Source organism: Ostrinia nubilalis, chromosome 10, assembly GCF_963855985.1.
Source record: "Ostrinia nubilalis chromosome 10, ilOstNubi1.1, whole genome shotgun sequence".
NCBI lineage: Eukaryota > Metazoa > Arthropoda > Insecta > Lepidoptera > Crambidae > Ostrinia > Ostrinia nubilalis.
The window spans coordinates 3,010,277-3,033,336 of record NC_087097.1 but is presented as its reverse complement, the minus strand read 5'-3'; the positions used below and the strand labels follow the sequence as shown (position 1 = coordinate 3,033,336).

The window sequence follows — 23,060 nt, the reverse complement described above, 5'->3', positions numbered from 1 at the left end:
CGGTGGATATCGAGTATGCAGTATCGATTAGGGAATGCTTTGAGCTGAAAAATCAATGTTGGCTTAGTAGGTGTCAAATCGTTCTTATTTGTTTTGGAGAGAGTTCATTGGTCGATGTTGAAACTAAATGTAAAGAACGTGGCATCTTTTTATGTCTCATGCATATTTATTTGGCTTACCGGTGGTAGCTTAATTTTTTTTTAAAATTAGGCAGTGATAGTTAGGCTGTGAGTTTTTTTACTGAAGTTTCCCATCTCATCCCATTTAGGCTCATTTGGGATATCATTTAGAACCCAGAAACTTTAGACTGAATCTTTAGGGAAGCATCCAAAAAAGAGACTGGGATTAGAACATGTACTTAACAAGGAACAATAAGTTAAACTTTAAGGTTGTCCTAAAAATGGAACAGGACAATTTTTAGCATTTAAATCTATCTTAACTCCAGCATAATTTAGATGGATCATGTTTCAGTTGTTTTTACAACTTTTCCTCATCCGTGAACCCCAGCTCGGCGTCAAACGAATTTAAATTAATTACTGAAAAGAATAATTTTTCATTTCCCTCCAAAATTATTTTCTGGTGGTCGTAATTAAGGGGAATGGTCACGGATGTTTTGCATTTTTCAGCGGCCGGCTGTTTGGGGTTAATTTTTATTGCGTCATTCATTGTTTTTAAGGGAGGGTAGCTAAATGAGCAACGGCTGGCTGACCTTAGACTAAGCTGGGTGACCTTGAGCTTTGCTTTAGTGACTAACATCGGAAAGGCTGTGACATACTGGTGAGTCGCAGCGAACACGCTATGGATGCGATATTTACGCCCGTATTCACAAACGATGCTTGCTTAAGTGAAGCAGCAAATCGAATACACAGCTCTGTGATTGGTTCGTGTGTCACCCAGTGCGTCCACGCGCACTGTGAGACCTCATAGTAATGTTTGTGAATACGGGAGTTACTCTTTACGTGTGAATGTCCATTGAAACTGTCTCGGATCATTACAGACTCTTCTTTAATACATCGTAGAGCAGCTCTCTTTCAGTCCGTGAATTTCATCATCATCATCTCAGCCATAGGACTTCCACTGCTGAACATAGGCCTCCCCCAACGCTTTCCATGTTACCTGGTTGGTAGCGTGAATTTATTAATTGATAAATTAAAACTCCTAAAAGCTTTCATTTTAGTGCCTTTTTAAGTAACTAAGTTAAGAGAAGTTTCTCCTTGGAAATACTGGCGCAAAGTTCTCTGCCAACATTGGAAACGCTGGGGCACACTCAATAGATATGTCAGCTTGCAGTGTGATGCAGCCCTAATAATTAGTAACTAATGGTGCCATAATACGTGATAGCGTGATGACACCTCGCGAACTCCGTAATGAACAAACAGAATATCAACAATAATAGTTTTCATCACTTTTGGTCATTTTGTCTCCAACATAAACTACAGGAACATGATCAAACATGACCCTCTCTATTTAATAGAGGCAAATGGACGATCTAGAAATACTATCCCCACGCTGCGCTGATTAGACAGGTTAGGGAGGGCTGATTTTCGCATATTTATAGTAGTAGTAAAGTTATAATTATTAAATACTGTAAGACGCAAGTGGTCAAGAACCCCGAAGAATTTCGGCAATACGGTACGGTAAGTATTGCAGAAATCCTTGGAGGGTTTTGACCTTAAAGGTTTTTTACCAGTCCTTGTGCTGCCTGCATCCCTCAAGCTTTACTAGATTTTAAACCATAGAGTGGGAAGGCCATGACTTCATAATTGATCCAATACCAGACCGCACCCAACGTTGCTTAACAACAACGATCTCTCACATTTCATGCTAGCCGCTAGGCCACCTGTCCTCCAACATTAGCCGGCGAAATTCCAGCTAGTATTCAAACGTATCTTTTTTTCTAATCAAACCGATTGGAATGTGCCAGTGAATTGGCGGAGTTCCAAATTGGAAGTGCTTATCATGGTAACAATACGCGCAAGTTTCAAATGGACGCTCATATCTATAGATCTCTGTTTTCCGCTCGTTTCACATTCGAAATATAAACAAATAAAGGACAATGGATGCTTGATTTCTGTCGTCTAAAAACAGCAAAATAGATTTCAATGTTATTTATCCGTTTATTTTTTTTTTGTATGTCCGGAAGTCTGCGAGGATTTTTTGTTTTTGTAAATGATTCATCTAAGATGAAAGCCACTGGAGTTATTTTTCCGAAATTTCATGATTTAGGTAGATACCCTAAATATTTTGGCATATTAAGTATTTATGGTTGAAACAAAACACATGATTAAACAGTAGTTATGTTATACACTTGCCAGCGTAGCTTAGGTACCTAATAGATATACATTTTAGTTTCAAGATCGTATAGCTATTAGGATTATACGTATAAGTGCTGAGTCGACCTTGATATGCCATCTTCCTTACGTTGAAGAGTGAAAAAAGTGTATAAAAACCGTCTCGTCTGTCATTCACAGGAAAAAGACATGATTTATCAGGTCTGGGACAGCTATTGTTTTTGCTCACCAGTCTCTCACACCCTTTATACACAAAAAGTGAACACACACCGAGAAATTACAAGAATACATTAAATGGGAAATGAAAATCAAAATGGGCTATCAATGTAACAAATTGAATTCTTCGAAACTCGGCATCTACTGAATTTTATATAAAAGACTTGATATCAACTTTTATTCTATAAAACGTTCTTGGATTGAATTGAAAAATCCGGTGAATGTAAAATACTCGGCAGCATTTTGTGAAAAAGTTTAGCACTTTAAAATTGAGTTGAAAATACGGACTCACCGGCCATTGAAATATCATTGCAGTAATTTGGACATTTGTTAACTGGAAATCTGATGAATTTAAAAGTTTATTTTAAAAATAAATAAAGCATTTATCCACGTATGTTGAATTCAAAAATTCTACTTACGAATATAATCTACATAAAATGTACTAGAAACCATTCAAAATTACGTAAAAGATAATAAAAGAGAGTACAGTGAAACCAGATCTACGTATTTTATCACTAAACAAGTTGTCCTGGACTTAAGATTTTAGAAGAAATTAAGATTCTGATTGCTATCACAACCTAATTTAGTCCAATGCGAGAGAGAGAAGCAAAAGTGCCGCAAAACCCGCGTTAAACTAAACGTTTAAATGCAACGGACAAATATACTGATTATTTACCTGCGTGTAGATTTGAAGTTATTTTAGCTCCTAGTACTGCTGTTTACACATGTTTGTGAATTGCAACATATTATTGTAACTACACGCCTGTTATTAAGTTTCATTCACCTGTTGTATGTGCCTAATACTTACTTAAGTATATGAATTTTGAATGAGTATTTTTTTACCTGTTCTTTTTCGGAACTTGGGTCAAAACACCTGAATTGCACAAAAAGCGGTTTCGTTTAATTCTTCGCAAGAACATGTTAAAGTTTACTACTACAGTAGGTACAGTTATACTCTCAGATCATAGAAGGGAATAGATGTGAAACGGGGGCGTGGCGCGTGTCTCCGCGATATGCCCAGAAACGAACATCAGCCGCGTAGCTAGGTTAGTCGCGATTCAGTCGTACTAAGGAAATGTTCTCCGATATTTTGGATAATGCGTCGTTACGTGCAATAGAACAAGTGAAACGAAGAACTACAGGAACAATGGAGTCATTTACTACATGTTAGTATTGCAAATCCATTGGTATTTTGCTTATAAATAAAAAAAAACTAAACAAGTTTACGAACGAATTCATTGCCGTAACAGTTACTGCGATATCGAAATCAGTGGTGATAAAAATTCTAACACACTTGTACATTGACGATTTAGTTAGCAACCACTTTATGTCATGCTCAACTACTGCGCAATGTATTTAATTTCTTCCGATATCCACTGTCGTGTGAAAATACACAGTACGGCCGCATGTGCCGGTCGTAACATAGTGCCGTGCTCGTGTTCTAATGCGGTTTCCTATTATCGATAAATAGAAGTAAATTATAATTTTCTATTTTGTAATTTTAAATAAAAAAATGATGTGTTACTTGCGATTATAAGATTTTACAAAAAAAAAATAACTGTAGAAGTAATTAGTAACTGTCAACTATGTAATTACTATAAGAGCTAGTTGAAAGCCTAATATAGGCATTATTTTTAATAAACATATGCGGTACGCAGATCGCCATAATTAAAAAGAAAATGCGTGATAGTAGTTAATAATAACGTATAATAATAAAAAGGTTTTCATACATAAGCATTTTGTGAAACCAGTTTCGAGCCTTGCCCCTAGTGATTTAAAGTATCGATATCTTGTCGACTGCATTTTATCTTTGTTCTCTCACTAGCGTTTTCAATGTGTGCGTCACGTCACGCGGCCATTGATTGGCCATAAGGCACGCCTTCTGGCCAATCACAGCACTTTTAAGCCGGTTGCACATGTTGTCGTAGACTCTCAGTCGCTTTGTTTTTACACAGTTGAATGTGTGTGTGGAAGCTGTGGTGGGGGAAATGTGGGGACACTGGTTCTCGTTGTAGTTACGCGCGACTTCATATCTATTCTCTTTCTATGATCTGAGGTTATACTACATATACATACAGTCCACTATAGAATTAACCACCAGAATATCAGATACAGTCCACTACAATAGTTAGGTAAGGTTTTCTTTAACAGTGATTGAAAAAATCTATAAAACTCACCAACAATAGTAGTATGATCTACTGTAATTCTGTTATGCGAGTCTAATTATAAAACCGTTTATGAAGTGATATTTTTTTAAAGCTTGTATACTTTTGATGAATGATTGTGTGACCTCTGAAACTCACCAACAATAGTAGCGAGGATAATAAGCGCGAGGACCACCGAGGTTACCGCCATGAGGACGAGCGACGTGACGTCACTGGAGGTGCTGTTCCCGCCGGTGCCGTTGAGGCTGCTGTTGCAGCCCCACGACACCGCCTCCACCCAGGAGCAGTTGGCGTCGAACCACTCCGTCGGCGGGTACGCGACTTCGTCTGGAAGAGAAGGAGAATTGAGTTTAGTTGTGATGGTAAAAGAAATGATATTTCATTGGCTTTGAGACACTGTCGAATACGCGACTTCGTCTGGAAGAGAAGGAGAATTGAGTTTAGTTGTGATGGTAATAGAAATGATATTTCATTGGCTTTGAGACACTCTGGCGGGTACGCGACTTCGTCTGGAAGAGAAGGGAAATTGAGTTCAGTTGTGATGGTAATAGAAATGATATTTCATTGGCTTTGAGACACTCTGTCGAATACGCGACTTCGTCTGGAAGAGAAGGAGAATTGGTCTTAGTTATGATGGTAGTGGAAATGATATTCGATTGGCAGCGAACCATACCGTTGGAGGGTACGCTACTTCGTCGTCTGATAGAAGTGTAAAATTGGACTCAGTTTCATAGGTCTTCAGTTGCCAGAGCGTCGGCGAGTAATGGAAGAGAAGGTAAATGGATTCAGTTTTTAAAGGTGATAAAATGTAATTTATCAAAATTTCTGTTCGTTGCGGGTTCCAAGACAGTAAACTTCTATTAACTACGCAACCTGGTGGTTGGGTTTCGTAAAACTATAGATAGATCTTGACTATACAGGAGTTGCAGTGGCGGGAAGTAAAGGTGGAATTAGTTCACATACAGGTACCTATGTCTATTTATTTCAGCCATAGAAAGTATACTTTTGAAAATAGTCTGAAAATATTCCTTATTGACTGGTTGGTGGCCTTCCTGCTACCTTTATGAGATACCTTTTGGTTAGAAGTCGCTGCGCTTTTATTATCTACATGTTGCTAAAATAATAATGAAAATTGCTTTAAGACCTTTCAAAAATGTTTTACCAGCGATTTCACAAGTAACAATAAATATCCAATGAAATACGAATTATAACACTTTAAAACACAATACGTTATCGAATACGAGCAATAAATATTGGCTTTTTGGATTATTGAATAAACAAGCTTAAATTGTGAAACAACCACTTAACCGCAAAGCGGTGATTCATGGAAAATGTATTGTGAGCAGTCCACAGATATTTGTAGGTATAAGATAGTGATGGAAAATATTATAGTTCTCAAGGCAATAACAAGCTCCGTTTGCTGCTGAAGCTGGAGAGTGCTTCGGAACAATGCTGTGCTGAGCACCGCTGTTTGCGACGGCTCAGATTGCGTAATCTGGCTGTAAGGCTGGGTTATATTAAATTTGCCTTAGAATCTGAAGAAAAAATGATCGGGACGATATTTTTTTACGAAAGTTAGCAAAGTTAAGGTTTTACTTCACCTCTAATAATGGAAGAACAGACTAACACCCGTATTCACAAAAATTACTATGAGTTCTCACATTGCGCGTCGACGCACATGGTCCCAAAAATCTATTCATAGACAATACTTGAGTGAGTGCGAATCAATCACAGAGCTCTAATCAACGCTGTGCGTTCGACTTCGCATACCGTTGCTGCTTCACTTAAGCAAGTATCGTTTTTATAAGTACTGATATTATTGTATAATACTCATAAATAGCAACGAAAACCTCATTGAGAAGGACTTTATAATTATGTAGAATCCAGTGTAAAGGTAATCATTATAGGAGGTTCTATAGCCGTTTATGCAACGGGAGCTAAGGATTGTTCGTTTAACTTTGCGATCAAATAATGGGATTTCTCTGAATTCGTGTCTGGAAGATGTGGTAAGCGAAGTGAACTTGGTAGCTTGAAGAGTCCTTTGGCATAATGCTCTGTAAAATTAACCGTCTAATATTTGAATTAAAAGACTAGTGCAGTGACCAAAAAGCTGTTAATTTCTTCGGACAGTAAATTAGTTTGGCCATCAAAAGAATCAATGGTTCCTTCTCACCACTATGTTTGGAAGCAGCACTTTGGTTACATAGTAGTAATATCTGTTTTGTAGAATCCTGCGGGATAGTTTCTTTTGAATAACCGTTTGTGTTATAAAAAAATAAGGTCCGCTGCCACAATATTTATGATAGCCGTATAATTTTGTTGAATTTAGATAGGAAGTTTATTTTATGTCAAATAAGGTTTTATTTGTCCGTTTAACAGAGGAATTCCTCCAGAGAAACTCCGAGAGCAGTCTTTGGAAGTCGTGGCATTTAAACGGAGTGAACTTCGCCCGAAGAGTGCTCCAGAACAATGGCACTGAGCGTAGCTGTTAGTACCAGCTAGGTGCGCAGTTAACTCGATTGGTTGTATGTACCGCCCGCTGCACAATATTTATGTTAGCTGTATAATTTGGTTGAAATTTAGACGGAAACTTTCTTTTATGTCAAGATAAATAAGGTTTTACTTGTCCGTTTAACAGAGGAATTCCTCCAGAGAAACTCTGAGAGTCGTCTCTGGAAGCCGTGGCATTTAAGCGGAGTGAACTTGGCCTGAAGAGTGCTCCGGAACAATGGCGCTGAGCGTCGCTGTTAGTGGCGGCTGAGATTATGTAATCTGCCCTTTATGCTAGTACTTTTAATATTCAATTTTGCGTGAAACCAAATGTAGAGTATTGTCCAGCCAATTGAATTTGGAAAATATTGCACTGCTGAATCGGCTTGCCACTTCGTACTAATTGTTTTCGTTAGTGAATTACTTTCTGTTTATAGGCCCATAGGAGAGTCTACGTCACTAACGGCCATGACACACTTTTTAACAGTTAAGAGCTTGGCACTTCATAAAGTCTAATACGAGTAGCTTTTATGGTGTAATCAAAATTATGTACGAGTACCTACTCGTCTTGGCGTTACTTGAAAATGTTTTTTGTACAACATAATCTCAAGGCAACTCTCTATTCGGTATGGGTATTTTTATACTGATCAAATAGTGGAAATTCCTCTGGTGCTGAAGGTCGTGGCTTTAAGAGGGAACTGGGCCCTCTCGAGTGCTCGCGGACAATGAAGCCACAACTGAGCAGCGTTATGCAATCTGTTATGCTGTTCTGTTTAGTGTGATGTTATAGGTACTTACTCAAATTATGGTGTTAAAATAGTCATGTAAAACACTAATCAGCGTTTTAATGTCGCCACACTACAAATAATTGTGCAAGCAAGGTCTATTGGACGGACATTGACTCCACTGACGCCCGTATTCACAAACGATGCTTGCTTGTGAAGCAGCAAATCGAACGCACAGCGTTGAATAAAGCTGTGATTGGTTCGTGTGTCACCCTGTGCGTCCATGCGCACTGTGATACCTCATAGTAACGTTTGTGAATACGTGAATCAGTTTTCACTCTTTAAGTAAAAAAAGTTTCAGTTTTGCCACAAATACCAATACCAAATTGTCAAAGTTTATTGGTTTCTTTATTTCCCAGAATTATAAAGCTTATTTTGTTTTCAAATTCTTCCGTAAATGCGTAAATCGCCATATTTTAATAACCCTTTAGCCACGAGCGAAATTCCTATGAATTCCTAGTCAGGAAACGACTGGGCATGTGTGTTTTGCGAAGTAAGCCGCAGGTGGTACGGTATTACGTAAAAGCCATGGCTATGAGAGATAGGCTTGAAGTGATATCATAAACGCATTTTGATTAAGATATACTGACAGACCTTGAAGTTTGTTTTTCTTTATAATAATAGGTAGTTACTTTTTGCTGCATTTTGTATTCAGTTTAAGCCCCATGTTGCTCAATAGACTAAATATTATGATACAGTTAGTACGCCAATTCGTATGCACGTATTTTTGTATGTGAGAATACTTAAACATACTGTAGACATGTAGAGGACCAAAATTCATTTTCATTTTCAGGTCCTTCAGTCTCGACTGTAAAGGCATGTGGAGGATTTGTGAAAAATATTTACTGGAATTATTTTATGGACTGATAAGTTTGAGTTGAATTCAACGTCGACACGTAACGCTAGGAAAGTTCATGTAAGTACTTATTATTATATTATACTTATAGGTTTATAGGTGGCACTTTTTGTAAATAGTCCCTTTCAGATCAGTCGCGATCCCTTTACGAAATTGGTTCAGTTTGTCAGGAGAGGTGCTCTGCGAACAATGCACTGCTGAGCGCTGCTGTCTCCGCCCGGTCGCGGCCTTTGCCCACTTTGTGCAGCCTTAGCAGGGCTGTACACTGTACAGTATATTTCACACTAAACAATTTATGCCGTTGTGATAGGGTTTAAATTTCAATAAAACAACATAATGGGTAAGTGCGACGAAAGGTTTTTGACGCTTTAAATTTTGATGAGTTAGCCTAGCTATAACTATACACAGCTGATGAGTACTCGTTAGACAGTTTAAAAATCACGATAGCTTCCTAAACTTACGCACGAGACAGGCGACGTGAATGGATTTATCGAATTGAAATCGATGAAAATAAAGATATTGTCACAGACTGAATTTCGAGACCGCTTTACTTCATCAGTTTAGTTCCTTTAAATCTAGGCGCAGGCCACCGATTTTTAGTTGGCCGATAGTTTAGTCGGGCTGTTAATCAGTATGGAGATGTATGAGAGTGCGCACATTACACCGATTTGGTATCGGGCGATTCTTCATACAAATTAACAATGGGCCCAACTATCGACCAACTAAAAGTCGGCGGTCTGTGCCTAGGCTTCGTAGTATTTTCAGAACTGGAACTGCTCTCAAGCTAACTAAACGTATTTTCCATTAGATGATAACTTTGGCCATGCAGAAATGTTTTGTTTCAGTCTAAAGCGCACATTTTAAAAACTTGGAAGACCATTGAAAGCTGATAACGATGACCTTGATAGTACGAATAGTCAGCTGTTTATGTTAGTACGAATTTTAATTGCCGTTGTTGTTTTTACGTTATGAATTTGAAGGCAAACATCGTTGAAAGCAACATTATAATTTACGAATTCCTAATTAGTGCTTTCCATGCCAACCTTCCATTTAGTTTCAGAAGCTAATTGTAGGTGCTTACGAATAAGCTTCGGCGTTCAACAATTATTATCGAATTAGAAACGACATTCAAGATGTTATGAAACAGTTCGTGTATTAATTGAAAATTACACGTAATAATAGTAAATGCACTTTTTTTATACATTCTACGTAGCAAAGGTTAATGTAGAGCGATCTTATGATCTCATTACATTACTTATTCCTGCAACTTCGTCTGTATCATCATCATCTTGATTGAAGAAGGCTTATTTCGAGTTTGGTGATGCCTTCTTTAACTCCCTTCTTCGCTCCCTATTTTAAGTCATCAGCATCTACTTTTAATTAAATCTAATCAATCATCAACAGTCCGCCACCTTTATGATGTGATATTTCCATCCGTATCTTTTAGACTAAATTTTGTGGAACGTGAAGATAAAGTGAAGTCTACGTGTCAATTTCTTTATAGAAATTGACACGTAGACTTCACTTTATGTTTTTATGGGCTTATGCTCCTAAAAAGAAAGATGTATATTGAACAAGTTATCGTAAAATCCACGCGGATGGAGCCAAAGCCAAAGGCTAAATAGTTCAAATGTAAAAGCGTGTATCTCTTCCGTCTAGCTGACCTATTTCTCAGAACTATCCCAGATGTAAAAATAATAAAAGCATCGTAACTATGCTCCAACTGGCCGCTACGCCAGCAAGTTTGCATTCGGCACGGAAACGATAGTGTGGGCTGAAAAGTTTGCTGTGGCCTGTGTGTATTGTGTACGATGTATGGTAGATATGTCTTTATCAGCAGGGTTGAGATGTGTGCCACGATATTATTATGTCATAGCATTTTATCGATCGACGACAAAAAAATACATTTGTGGTCTAAGAACATCGATAACATTTCGTCATTAAGCGCATCCTAGACCGTGGTCGTATTCATCTTTCGTGTCAAAGACAATATTGAGTCCATTAATCCGACCAAAACTACAACCAAAATCACATTCTAGTCTAGATTATAACATAATGCCCTGATTGGAATTGAGTAGGTGATCTTTCAACATTTTTCTATTGTTCAGTCTTAACTTTTCGTGCGAAGTCTGTATCAATAAAGTTTTTATCACTACATTAAGGTCTATCTGATCCAGTTGACACGTGAAAATACCTCTTTTCACGTGTCAACTGGAGCAGCAGCGGATGGTACCTATCTCTACCTAGCTTCAGTAAGGTAGGTATCTAGTGCAATAATTAGGGATCCAACTCGACATAATAGTGGCAGCAAGAAGTAGAAGAGAGAGAATAGTAAAGCGGCGTAGGACCGGTCGTTGTAGAATTCTTTAGGGGAGGCCTTTGTCCAGCAGTGGACGTCATTTGGCTGAAATGAACAAATGAAGGTATCAACTTAGCCAATTTTGTTCGGGTATGTGCTTGTGCATGCAGGGTTATGTTTCAATATTCTAATTTAGGTACTTGTTTACCAAACTAGTTGAAAGTTCAGTTACCCACTAACGAGGTTGTCAACGACACGCAAAAGTGTAATTTGAGTTACGTTTACTGTTATTTTTAAGTAAATATTTCATTGAGTACTCTTATTGGAACATTGCTTAAGCATCAAAAGTAAAATAATAATAACTTAGGCATGCATACACGAAATCTAGTAGTAAAGCATAAACATTTGTATTAAAGGCGCCTCCGTGATTTAGGCTGAGTTGCAACACCTTATTTTAACCGTAACAATAACCTGTGCTTTTGTATGGAGTAAGACGTTTGTCAAAGTTAAATTAAGATCGTGCAACTCTGCCTTAGTGATCTTGGGTCCAATTGGCAGATGTGAGAGATCAATGAAATTCAAAAATACTTTAGAAAAGATCAGAAATTCTAAAGCACAATACACATTGAGCCCGCCGGGCCGCCGACATAACTTTTTGTCGGCGGTCTAGTTGGCGGCTTCACTTATTACAAGTCGGAAAATTTGGTTGGCGGCTTGAGATGAGAGGATAGGCAAGTAATATTTTCAGGTATTATAGATAATTATATCATGCATCAATATAAAGTAAATATAGCTGCCAATTTTCTAGTGTAACGGAGAAAAAAATGTTTTCTGAAAATCATAAATTATTAAATAATTCCTAAATTACTGCAGCAATAACCATTTATTTCTGCATAAAGGTAGACGTTATAGTGATAGGTAAATTTATTTACAAAATTCTGCCTTAATGTAATTTTTTTAAAAAAAATATGCTTCTAAAACTGTTTTTTTATAAAATCACAATATCGAATATTTCTTCGAAACTAAGCAAATACAACTACTAGTTCCTTCATCAATTTTATACATAATAGTAATATCTAACGATTGCATTAATAAAACAGGGATGTCCGCTTCTAAGGGAAAATAAAAGACTGTGCGCCGGTGTGCCGCCGGATTGTGTCGCCGGGCTTTGTCGACGGCCCAGCGGGCTCAGTGTGTATTGCGCTTAAGATATTCAGCAGTGACGTCATATGCCTGAAATGCGATGATGACTTGCTATAAGCGACGCAAAGCTTACAAAGTTGTTGAATGGTCAACCTGTTAGTTAACACAACGCATAATTATGCAGTGGAAGTCCTATGGCAGAAACGATGAGGATGATGATGCCTTTGCTTTGAGAAGTGCAATACATTTTTGGAAGACCAACTTTATAGTCAACACACAAAAACCCATTTTTAAAAATTCCGTCTAGCCTGTCGATTGGAACTCCAATACAAAGCGGGTCTAATATCATCACCTGGCGATAAGAGAAAACTGTATTGTTACACGGTTCGGTCCTTTCGTTTGGCAATTAGAAGAATTCAATTAGTATGGCCAATTAAGCTTGGTCGAATGGGAATTGGTATTCGAGACGAAGGGAGCCTTGCTGTGTACGGAATACGTCGGATAATGGCTTAAAAGCCTAATTGATGGGGCTTTACCTGGAGCTTTTATTGTTCTTTGATGATCAATTAGTATGGGGCTTGACGTGGTTTGCGCTACCAAAACAAATGAAGATCGAGGTAGTTTAGTTATTGTCTGATTACTTGATTTATTTATATTTAGGTAAATATAATTCAAAACAAATCGTATTTGATTGTTGTGCAAATAAAGTAGGTAAATATTGGTGGGTGAGATCAACGATAACATCTTCCTTTCCAAAATACTTTTAATAATTATATTAAAAGTATTTTGGAAAGGAAGATGTTATCGTTGATCTAAATAAAACTTGAAGGGAGTGAAATAGTGGGGTGAAGTTTTTTTTTATGTGATAGGCGGTTTTCAAAAAGTAAACTCATAATCATTATGGTTTTGGTAATTATACCAAAACCATAATGATTATGAGTTTTCAGTTCGTCAATTTAGGAAATTATTGATTTATTTACTTTTTGAAAACCGCCTATCACATAAAAAAAAACTTCACCCCACTATTTCACTCCCTTCAAGTTTTATTTAACAAAATTATTGCATTTTTATTAGCTTATACAAACCTACATGGTAACATACTAGTTAAATTAAAGCGTGTAATAAAAAGTTTATTTATTTATTTATTTATTTATTTTAAGGACAGCCAACAAAGCATACACCTTCTCTAGTATAATCTTAATACATCAAACATTATGTGGTGTTGCCTTACTTAAAGGCTGCCACGGCATGCAAATAAGTGTACTACTAATAGAAGGCAAACACAATTTCAATTTTCTTTTCTCTTTTACATAAACCATGTTTAGAGTCTACAGTTCGTTTCGGATACATAGTCCAATCTTTAGACTATTTATCCGAAACGAACAAGTCATGCAATACAGCTTTAAATTTACGAGGTGAATATGATATTATGTCGATGCTCCCAGAAGATGACCGTGACAGGCGGCTAAACTGCGATTGGATTCTATTGATTGTCGAAAAATGGCCCAAGTTAGTCCTAAACTCTTTTGCTCGGAAAGCCATATACCTAGACGGTCTAGCCAGTTTGTAAGGAGTGTTAAAATTAACCTGAGACAGTAGATCCCGGCAGTCGATTTGCCCATTAATAATTTTGTACAAAAAAAAAAGTTATGCTTTATAGTTAATATTAGTAGGTATAGTAGATAGATAAGGGTCAAAGTCCTGATAATACTTCCATACTAACCTATTGTTTTACAATTGAAATTCTACCCCCAGCGTTTGATTACATCACAGCGTTACACCACTCAAAGGGCCAAATTCGCACTCTCGTGCACGTGACCGGAATCCCTAGCCCTGTCCCAGCCATCGGGCAGTTTATCCGCGGGATTTGAGGTGTGAAAAAGAAATTCATGGGAAAATACACTTTATTTACAGCTATCTTTAACTGTATGTAGCTCTAACAGTGAAGTTTTTGGACTGCCAAAGTATGTTTTATTCTTTAATTATTTTAGTTTTTTAAACTATTCAGTTATTTTCGTACTCATTTTTGTATTTCTAAACGAATATTATTAAAAAATAATTAGGTAAGTAGTCTTTTAAACTATTTAAAAAAGAGGTTATCAATTGTTTCACTCGTAAAAAACTATGTATATTATAAAAGCGAAAGGATTTACTCACTCATCACGAAATCTCAGAAACTACAAGTGCTAGGAGTCTCAAATTTTGTATGGGGGTTCCTTTTAGAACGTAGGTGCTCGCTAAGACGGGATTTTGCAAAATTCAACCCCTAAGGGGGTATAACAGGATCCACGCGTATAAAGTCGCGGGCGGCCGCTAGTATGCAACAAAATCGCAAATTGGCATCTACATAGTTTAAGCATAATTAAATTACCTACTATAAAAGAATCAAATGGCGGCACCCATAGGTACTACATCAAAATTTCTCGTATGAATGAATACATTAGCTTACAACACTGCGTTCATTGAAAGTCACCCTGTGATTCGTGGCGATTGTAACATTGAAAATTACATTGATCAGATGATCAGCCAAATTCAAGTAAAATAGACCAGTGAATATTCGATTGAGCAATATGATACGCGCCAGTGAAATTATAAAATACCATATTAACGCCAGTTTCCAAGAAATAATGGAAATACCTATGCAAAATCAAGTTACTAAAATAAGCAATTGAACAATAATGAACGCGTCACTTACAAAATCTATAATGCGAAAGTAGCTCTGTCTGTCTGTCTCTCTTTCACGCCTAACGCACTGAACCGATTATGATGAAATTTGGCATAGAGATAGTTTGAGTTCCGGGAAAGGACATGCGATAGTTTTTATCCCGGTTTTTGAAACAGGGACGCGCGCGATAAAGTTTTTCTGTGACAGACAAAATTCCACGCGGGCGAAGCCGCGGGCGGAAACCTAGTACCATATAAATGCCAGTTTCCAAAAACAATAGAATTGGAATATGATATTAAATGCAATATTAAGTTTAATAGACCAGTCGTTAAGCGATTGAACAATAATGATACGCTCCAATGAAATTACAAAATACCATAAAAGCTGAATAGTTTCCAAGAAATAATGGAATTGGAAAGTGTATAATAAATGTAAACGTATGGTTTTAAAGCAAATGAAGTAAATAAAAGTCAATTTCAGTATCGCTCGCGGGAATTCTCGCATTCGATAAATAGGCAGCCGTTAATATTAAACATGCTGGTATGAAGCCGGAAATTATTATGAATTCAGTAGTAATATCATTCGGACTCCATATCGTGCCAGAAGGGGTTAATAATTTTTGTGATGGTAGCTGGAGTCAATAAATTTTGTATCTATCTAAAAATATATAACTCAAAGGTGACTGACTGACTGACTGACATAGTGATCTATCAATGCACAGCCCAAACCACTGGACGGATCGGGCTGAAATTTGGCATGCAGGTAAATGTTATGACGTAGGCATCCGCTAAGAAAGAATTTTACGAAACTCCACCCCTAAGGGGGTAAATAGGGATCCACGCGTACGAAGTCGCGGGCGGCCGGTAGTTTTTTAATAAGAGTTCTTGCTCTGGAGAGTACTAACATGGACGCTTGGTCTAAACCATGGATCATCTTGGCTTTGATGCTTAAATAGAACACAGTAGATCTATTCTATAAAAGCGAAAGGTCACTGATTGACTGACTCACTCACTCATCACGAAATCTCGGAAACTACAAGTGCTAGTAGTCTCAAATTTTGCATAGGGGTTCCTTTTAGAACGTAGGTGCTCACTAAGACGGGATTTTGCAAAATTCAACCCCCTTAGGGTAAAACGGGGCCTACGCGCACTAAGTCGCGGGCGGCCGCTATTAATTTTCCATTGATGGTTATTTGGTATGACGTGTGGCATCATCACACGCTAACTTATCATGAATTGTCTGTCGGTCCGATTAGTAAACTGTATGCAAGACCTTCCAGAGCCAAAGACATTGCACTTATTGCCCCAAGACTGCTGAATAAAGATATATCTTACTAAGGGTGGATTCGACCAAACAAGAGTAAATATTAATCTCAGAATAAATCGTCAGTTTTGACATATTTCCCATACTGAAACTGCCAATGTGCCAGTTATACTAGGAGTTATTCTCGGATAAAAGTTTGGTCGAATCGTGCCTAATGCCTTGATCACACGTACCGAGCAAACGGGCGAGACAGTGCTCTCGGCCGAGTACTCGGTGTGTATGAATATTACGCCCAGTGCTCACCCAACTGTCTGGACCGAGTAAACATTACTGTCTCGCCCGTTTACTTGCTATACGTGTGATCAAGGCTTTAGTGGTATAATACCAACTAGCTTTTTTTTATAGCTGACGTAAAAGAGGAACTATGCTGTACTGGCATGGCTCATGAAGATTGCACTATTACTCATATCGAGTAAGCTCTTTGCTTTTAATTTCCAAACCAGCTCCAGGATTGAGTCTGGTTTTGGAAATAGAAAAGAATTTGGAATTCACTGCGACACTTCAGCACTTACTCTTAAATCTCTAAACCAGTCGTGATTCCGAAGCTTTTCGATGTGATTCATATTTCGGTCACGCAGCGGGGTCGGTGGCGAATTTGCAAACCTTTAAGGGTCACACGAGTGCATGGAGTGGAATTGAGTGCATTTTGTCTGAGTGCCAGCCACAATACTTGTTGGTAGGTAGGGGGGTAGAGAGCGGTCGATAGAATAAAAACTGTTTTGTTACATATACAGGGTGTCCCAGAATGGGTGAATCAAACTGATAGGGGAGGCAGCTCTATTAATGTACTATCCCTAAAAAATATGAAAAAAATAAAACGCATAAGGAAACAAAAAAAAAATTTAAAAAGTTAAAATAAATCAGCTTTGCCTAAGTATTTGGCTATAATTTCTGCGTTTGGAGTTTATTTGTACTTTTTTCTTACTAATATTAATTGTACATGATCGCTTCGTTTATATGTAAACAAACTTTTGAAAATAATGACTAGATTTCGAGTTTAGAGCACTTTATTTAAAAAAAATTTCGAACTCAAAAATTTTTTAGGGATAGTATACATTAGTAGAGCTACCCCCCTATCAGTTTGATTCACCCATTCTGGGAGACCCTGTATATACGGCTTGACGTTTCGGCTGCTGTGCTGCAGCCGCGGTCACAAGCAGACTGGCGGCTCGCGGCGTCGTCTGTTCGGGTGGGCTTAATTATGTAACTCATATATATAATGTCGCGTTGAGACCCGTGTTTGTCTATTTGTCTGCATCATTAAGCACAGCTGTTTTTATTCGCTGTGTCCATTAATTCCATTGCAATAGTTCATAATCACGACTAGAAACCTTCCGGAAAATGTAGCAACTGCGTTTTGAAAACAAGACTGTATAGTGTTTTATATTTAATCATTAATATTATAGTTTTGTCCCTTACCTGAAATAATTCATCCCGTTTTCATATTGCAAGCACCTGTGCCCGATATTGGTCTAATAAACCTAATATTATATTCATGCACCGCGCTGTACAGTCGGAATACAAATTGAGTTACTGAGGTATTCCGTCGTATCTATTGTACTGGTCAAGCTAGTAATTAATTTATACGAGTGTACAATACCAGCAGCTCTATCAATATTTTAAGTGTAAGACCACGCTTTTGACTTTAAAAAGAAAATAAAAAAAGTACTAAATAAGTTAGTTTAGTTCAGTATAGATTTTTTAATAACCGTATTTGAAACGAATTTAATAAAGTCTTTAAAACTGTTTAGTATTTCTTTTCAACTTGAGCATGCAGTAGTATTTTTATGAATATTTACTACAATAATTATACGACTATACTTTTTATGAGGGAAATGAATAACCTCAGTAATACCTCATAAAATTGCATAAACAAGTATTTAATCTGTGAGAAGAACGTAACTTGTAATCTGCAAGTATTAAAAAACACTCAGAAAAGAAACTCTGTGGGTTGCCCATAGCCAATAACTTGGATTATTATTCCTATGTAAAACTAAACATAAAATATTTTTAAACAGCCACAGGAATGCCACCTTTTTCCCTCCCAAACCCAGATTTACGTTCGGGTGTCATATTCCCACATAATATCGGCCACTTCGCATCGCGGTCACGTAGGGCAGGGCTGCCCAAGTGCCCAAATTTGATATGGTCAATATAAATAACTAAAAAGAATAGAGCCGCAGAAAAATAATTTAAACGCCTCTGTGGTCTATTGGTGACTACCTGCCTCTGACTCAGAGGTCCCGGGTTTGATTCTTAGTGATAAGTCCGCCTGGCTAGCTATCAATATCTTACTAGTTTATTGCCATAATAAACATCTTAAGAGCATTGTTGTTGGAGATAAGATGGCCAGTTCCTCTGTGGTTGAGGATTATGGATGATCTTCTCCGTTGTGAGTAGAAAAAAATCATTTTTGAAGAGATTTTGCAATGTGGATAAATATACCATTCATTTACTTTAAATGCCACAAAAAAGATTCTACGGTAAAGACATAGATTTTGTAAAAGGGAAGTTTTCGTATTTTTGCTAGATCAAAACTCGTTGAGGGTACATGCAGCCTTTGGACAGCCCTGACGTAGGGCGGCTTTGGGCGGCAATGAATTTCCAAAAGATATAAATATCAACTGCTATTTGATACAAGGGTTCCTTTACTTTGACCTCTGCCTAAAAAATCATAGTGAAATCTATTCCGGGAATCTCTCGCTCTCTAAAAGTAATATTAGATTTGTTTTCTGAAAAAGCTGCTGTTACTTATATTTTATCTTAAATTAGCTTTGCCCGCGACTTTGTGAATAATATTTTTCGTTATTCAACATTTTGCTTTACTGCTTCGCCCCTATTGGTTGTAGGGTTATGTTATTATAGCCTAAAAGCTTCCTCGATAAACGGGCTATCTAACACAAAAATAATTTTTCAAATCGAACCAGTACTTCCTGAGATTAGCGCGTTGAATAAAATACATTGAATAATAATTATTTCCCGTTTTGCAGCATTTTTCTTTACTGCTCCGTCCCTATTGGCTGTAGGGTGATGTTATTATAATAGCCTAAAATCTTCTTCGATAAATGGGCAAAAATATTTTTTCTAAATGGACTAGTAGTTCCTGAGATTAGCGCGTTCAAGCAAACAAAGAAACAAACTCTTCAGTTTTATAATATTAGTAAGTAATTGTCAACTCAAATACCTATACCTTAAAGCACACATTCCCCAACAGTTTCGCGAGTGGGCAAAACATTGTTCTTTTAAACGTATCTGATTGATTGTACTTTTAACGATGTCAATACTCCAAAAGCGATTACTTCCGTCAATACCAACAATCCCTCTTGGGTTCGTGACGAGCTTTCAAAGCTGGAATTAGACACAAGACACGTATCGATATTATTATTATCGAGCAATTCGATAAACAACACGTGTACTCGTCTGTCGCCAAACCGCCTATGCACAAACATTGCTATGAGGTCTCACATGGACGCACAGGGTGACACATGAACCGATCACAGAGCTCTATTTGACGCTGTGCGTTCGATTTACTGCTTCACTTAAGCAAGCATCGTTTGTGAATACGGGCGTTTATCACGTGAGCTTTCATAAAGTCACAGGACTTCTAAATATTATCAAAGAATTCTCATAAATAATTATTAACTTTTGAATGCCTTGGAGAAGACGTATTATTTTCCTACGTAGACCAAGATTAACTAGAAAGAGTATAGATTGAATTTTTGCTTGTGATTATGAACAGAATACGTCATTTACGTAAAGGTCAATAATATAATAACTTACATACTTAATTGAGGGCCAAAAACACGTTTATCAAGTTCCAAGCGAGATACGTACCTTTTTAGTAATCTATATTTTTGTATCTATGACTTATCGATACTTTTTAAGGATACCGTGACCCTTCCTTACCGCACTCCATGGGAGGGCTTTCCAAAACATTAAATACAGAGGCGGGTCTAAAAGACCATGAACAAGTTTCCGTTTCACATAAAACAATTCCGTGCCGATTTGGGATCATCCTGCATTTGTACGGTGATAGCATATCAGACTATACATTTTTTGTCGTAAAATAGCTCTTATAACAACTATGTAAGATATAACAGTGTTTAACTTGATGTGCCCTTGTCTGTACGGTGACCCACATCGCGGTTATATTAAAAAGCTGTCATTTTCACGGAACGTTGGCGTTAAATAAGCCTTAATAGAGGGCGCTGGAGTTGAATTTCAGTTTTGAGTACATACTCGTATCTACCATAATGTACTGGCTAGTAGATTTTGTGCCTTATTTAATGTGCAATAAAGTTTCAAATAAATTAAATAATCCTCGACGGATTAGCGGTAAAGTGCGTGATGAGTGTTATTTCACTCCTTCCAAAAAAGGGGAAGGTTTCTGCAATAAAGTGTCATGATATTCGCTTGCTCTGTATAATTGACCTTTCTCTTATGGCAAGAAACAGTTGCCCAATTTTCAGAAAGGATTCATGATTGTAGACAACTTTTCATCTACTACTACAGAATTTAAAGGATGAAATTGAAATCGTTGGCATCCTTTTAAAAGAAGACTACTCATGATACATACGCCCGTATTCACAAATAATACTTGCTTAAGTGAAGCAGCAAATCGAACGCACAGCGTTGATTAGAGATCTGTGATTGGTTCATGTCACCCTGTGCGTCCACGCGGACTGCTAGACCTCATAGTAATGTTTGTGAATTCGGGCGATAGTTTATTCTCCAAATATGAGACAAATCTAATTAAGACGATGAGACAAAAATCCGCTGATTCATACATAAATGTTTCAATAAATATGTGAAACATAGACTATAAATAACACAAGTCCCACAAAAACATTGGAACGCACAATTAACTACGCTATAGTTTTTTTTTTTTTTTTGTCTTCGGCACTTTTTAGATTTTGGTTAAAGTACCTAATAATGTGCTCACAGTTTTTATTGAACTTCGAAAGTTCTGAGCTCCAAGGGCGTTTAGTTGCAGTCTGCTTATGGATACAGTCTGCTACCAAACGTGAAAAGAGGGAGAGATCCAACACTACGTAGCTTATAATAATAATCTTATGTATCCCATTTATTGTGTAACGCGGTTATGACGTCATTATGGCCGTACTATTATGATTGATGACGGAATAAATGGTTAGGTGTATGGGAAAATATTATGGGAGAAGGCCCAATACAGCATTATGGACGGGGACGAAATAAGACGGGATGTACAGACAAATGGCGCTATTTTATCATAGTTTGGGAAATATCTGGTTATTCGGGAATTCGGGATAATTATGTGAAAAAAACTTGCGACGCTACAGCAAATGATTTAAGCATTCCTTAAGGTTTAGGTTAGGTTAGTCTTGTTTCAAAAGAAAACAATACCTAGTTAATATGCTATCACTGAGAGACAAACGTGGAGTGAGAATGCAATTTTTAATTTGAGGAATAGCCATTTTTGGTAAGTAGTATAGTAGGACCACCATCACTCTAGAGTGCTCTCTTATCTACGCTATTCTAGAGGTCGCAGAAGGCAATTCAAAAAACAAATAACAGGTCTTAAACGAACATGAAGATTCCGCAACCCGTCTGGTGAGGATTGTAGCCCAAATATTTCCTCTAGTAAATGTTTTTTTTTTGTAAAACAGAGAAGGCTTAAGCTTTAATCACACCAACGCGTGCAGATCGCCATCGCTGACGCGATCATAGGCCAATGACAGGTCACGCGATCCATGACAGTCCGTGTGGTTTTAGTTTCACTCCTGCTGTGGACTAAATGATGACGACGAAACTAAATAATGCCACCAATATGGCTGACATCGCAATGTTAATCATAAAAGTAGGCACTTTAATTTAATACTTATTACTCAAAATTAATAAAAGAAACTTACTAGTGGTGTCATTGAGCCCGCGTGTCAGCAGTTGCGTCACATTCACGTTAGCACCCATGTCGCTCGCCCTCCTGTAACAAACAAGATAGTTCTTAACTACCATTATCAATATAAAGATGTCTATAGAACATAGGCTTGTTCTTCTGATTAATTTCGTTGCTGGTCCAATAACAGTTTAACTTTCCCCCGGGATAAACTTGACCTTCACTGGTTGGGTTTTTTATTTGCGGTCAAGCTGTAGATCCTGGCTACACAGGAGTTGCAGCGGTGGGAACGAGAGGTGGGAATAGTCCCGTATAGAACATAGCTCTTTTTAACCAGGGTTGGCTGACCTCCCACTACCGGTGGTGAGCCGGTGATCTGGTGAACGTCAAACCGATCGTTGTAGACATCCTTGCGAGAGCCCACTGTCCAGCAATGGAAGTAATTTGGCTGTGCCCATGCTGAATTCAGATTTTTCATAGAGGAACTATGCAGAAGGACTCTTTAAATGTAAAATAGGTAAAGGTATGTCAAAGATGCACCGGGACAAGTATTTTGCTATCGAACTGACAGCCTTTCCCATTCCCGTCAATGTATTTTTTGCTTAAGAATCTTTTACGCCACCCCTAGCCCAGGGTATAAGAGGTTTGCAAGAGTCTTTTCGCATGCCAATGCCTTTTCGCTAGAATCCTGTATCCCTTTTCCCAGAGTATAAGGGGTTATGTAGAGTCTCTTAGCGAGTGGCGCTACCCGCTGTCAGCCTCTAAGCCCACTAAACCCTAAAGTAGCCACCTGCATAATCCTAAACCATGATTACCTGTCTGGATCATCGTGGAAGGTTAACGATGATTACTTCACTGTATTTTCGACTTCGCATAGTCAAATGCCAGAAGGTAGCCGAAAAGCCGATTTATTGGACGAAACCTTGAGAAAAGGTCCGAAGTTTCATCGAAAGCC

General features: G+C 37.7%; 1 protein-coding gene and 1 long non-coding RNA gene across 2 annotated transcripts in view; one reads left to right on the top strand and one right to left on the bottom strand.

The window, feature by feature from the left end:
• The window catches only part of LOC135075687 (uncharacterized), a 545,949-nt gene that overhangs the window by 44,548 nt on the left and 478,341 nt on the right, over positions 1-23,060 (top strand). The window lies entirely within an intron of this gene.
• LOC135075510 (5-hydroxytryptamine receptor) overlaps positions 1-23,060 on the bottom strand; it is a 137,062-nt gene that overhangs the window by 40,035 nt on the left and 73,967 nt on the right. The window contains exons 2-3 of the mRNA XM_063969942.1: positions 22,122-22,192; positions 4,811-4,999 (exon numbers count right to left, since the gene is read on the bottom strand). Coding sequence (XP_063826012.1) covers positions 4,811-4,999; positions 22,122-22,179 — 247 coding nt within the window. The 5' untranslated portion in view covers positions 22,180-22,192. The remainder of the gene's footprint in view (positions 1-4,810; positions 5,000-22,121; positions 22,193-23,060) is intronic.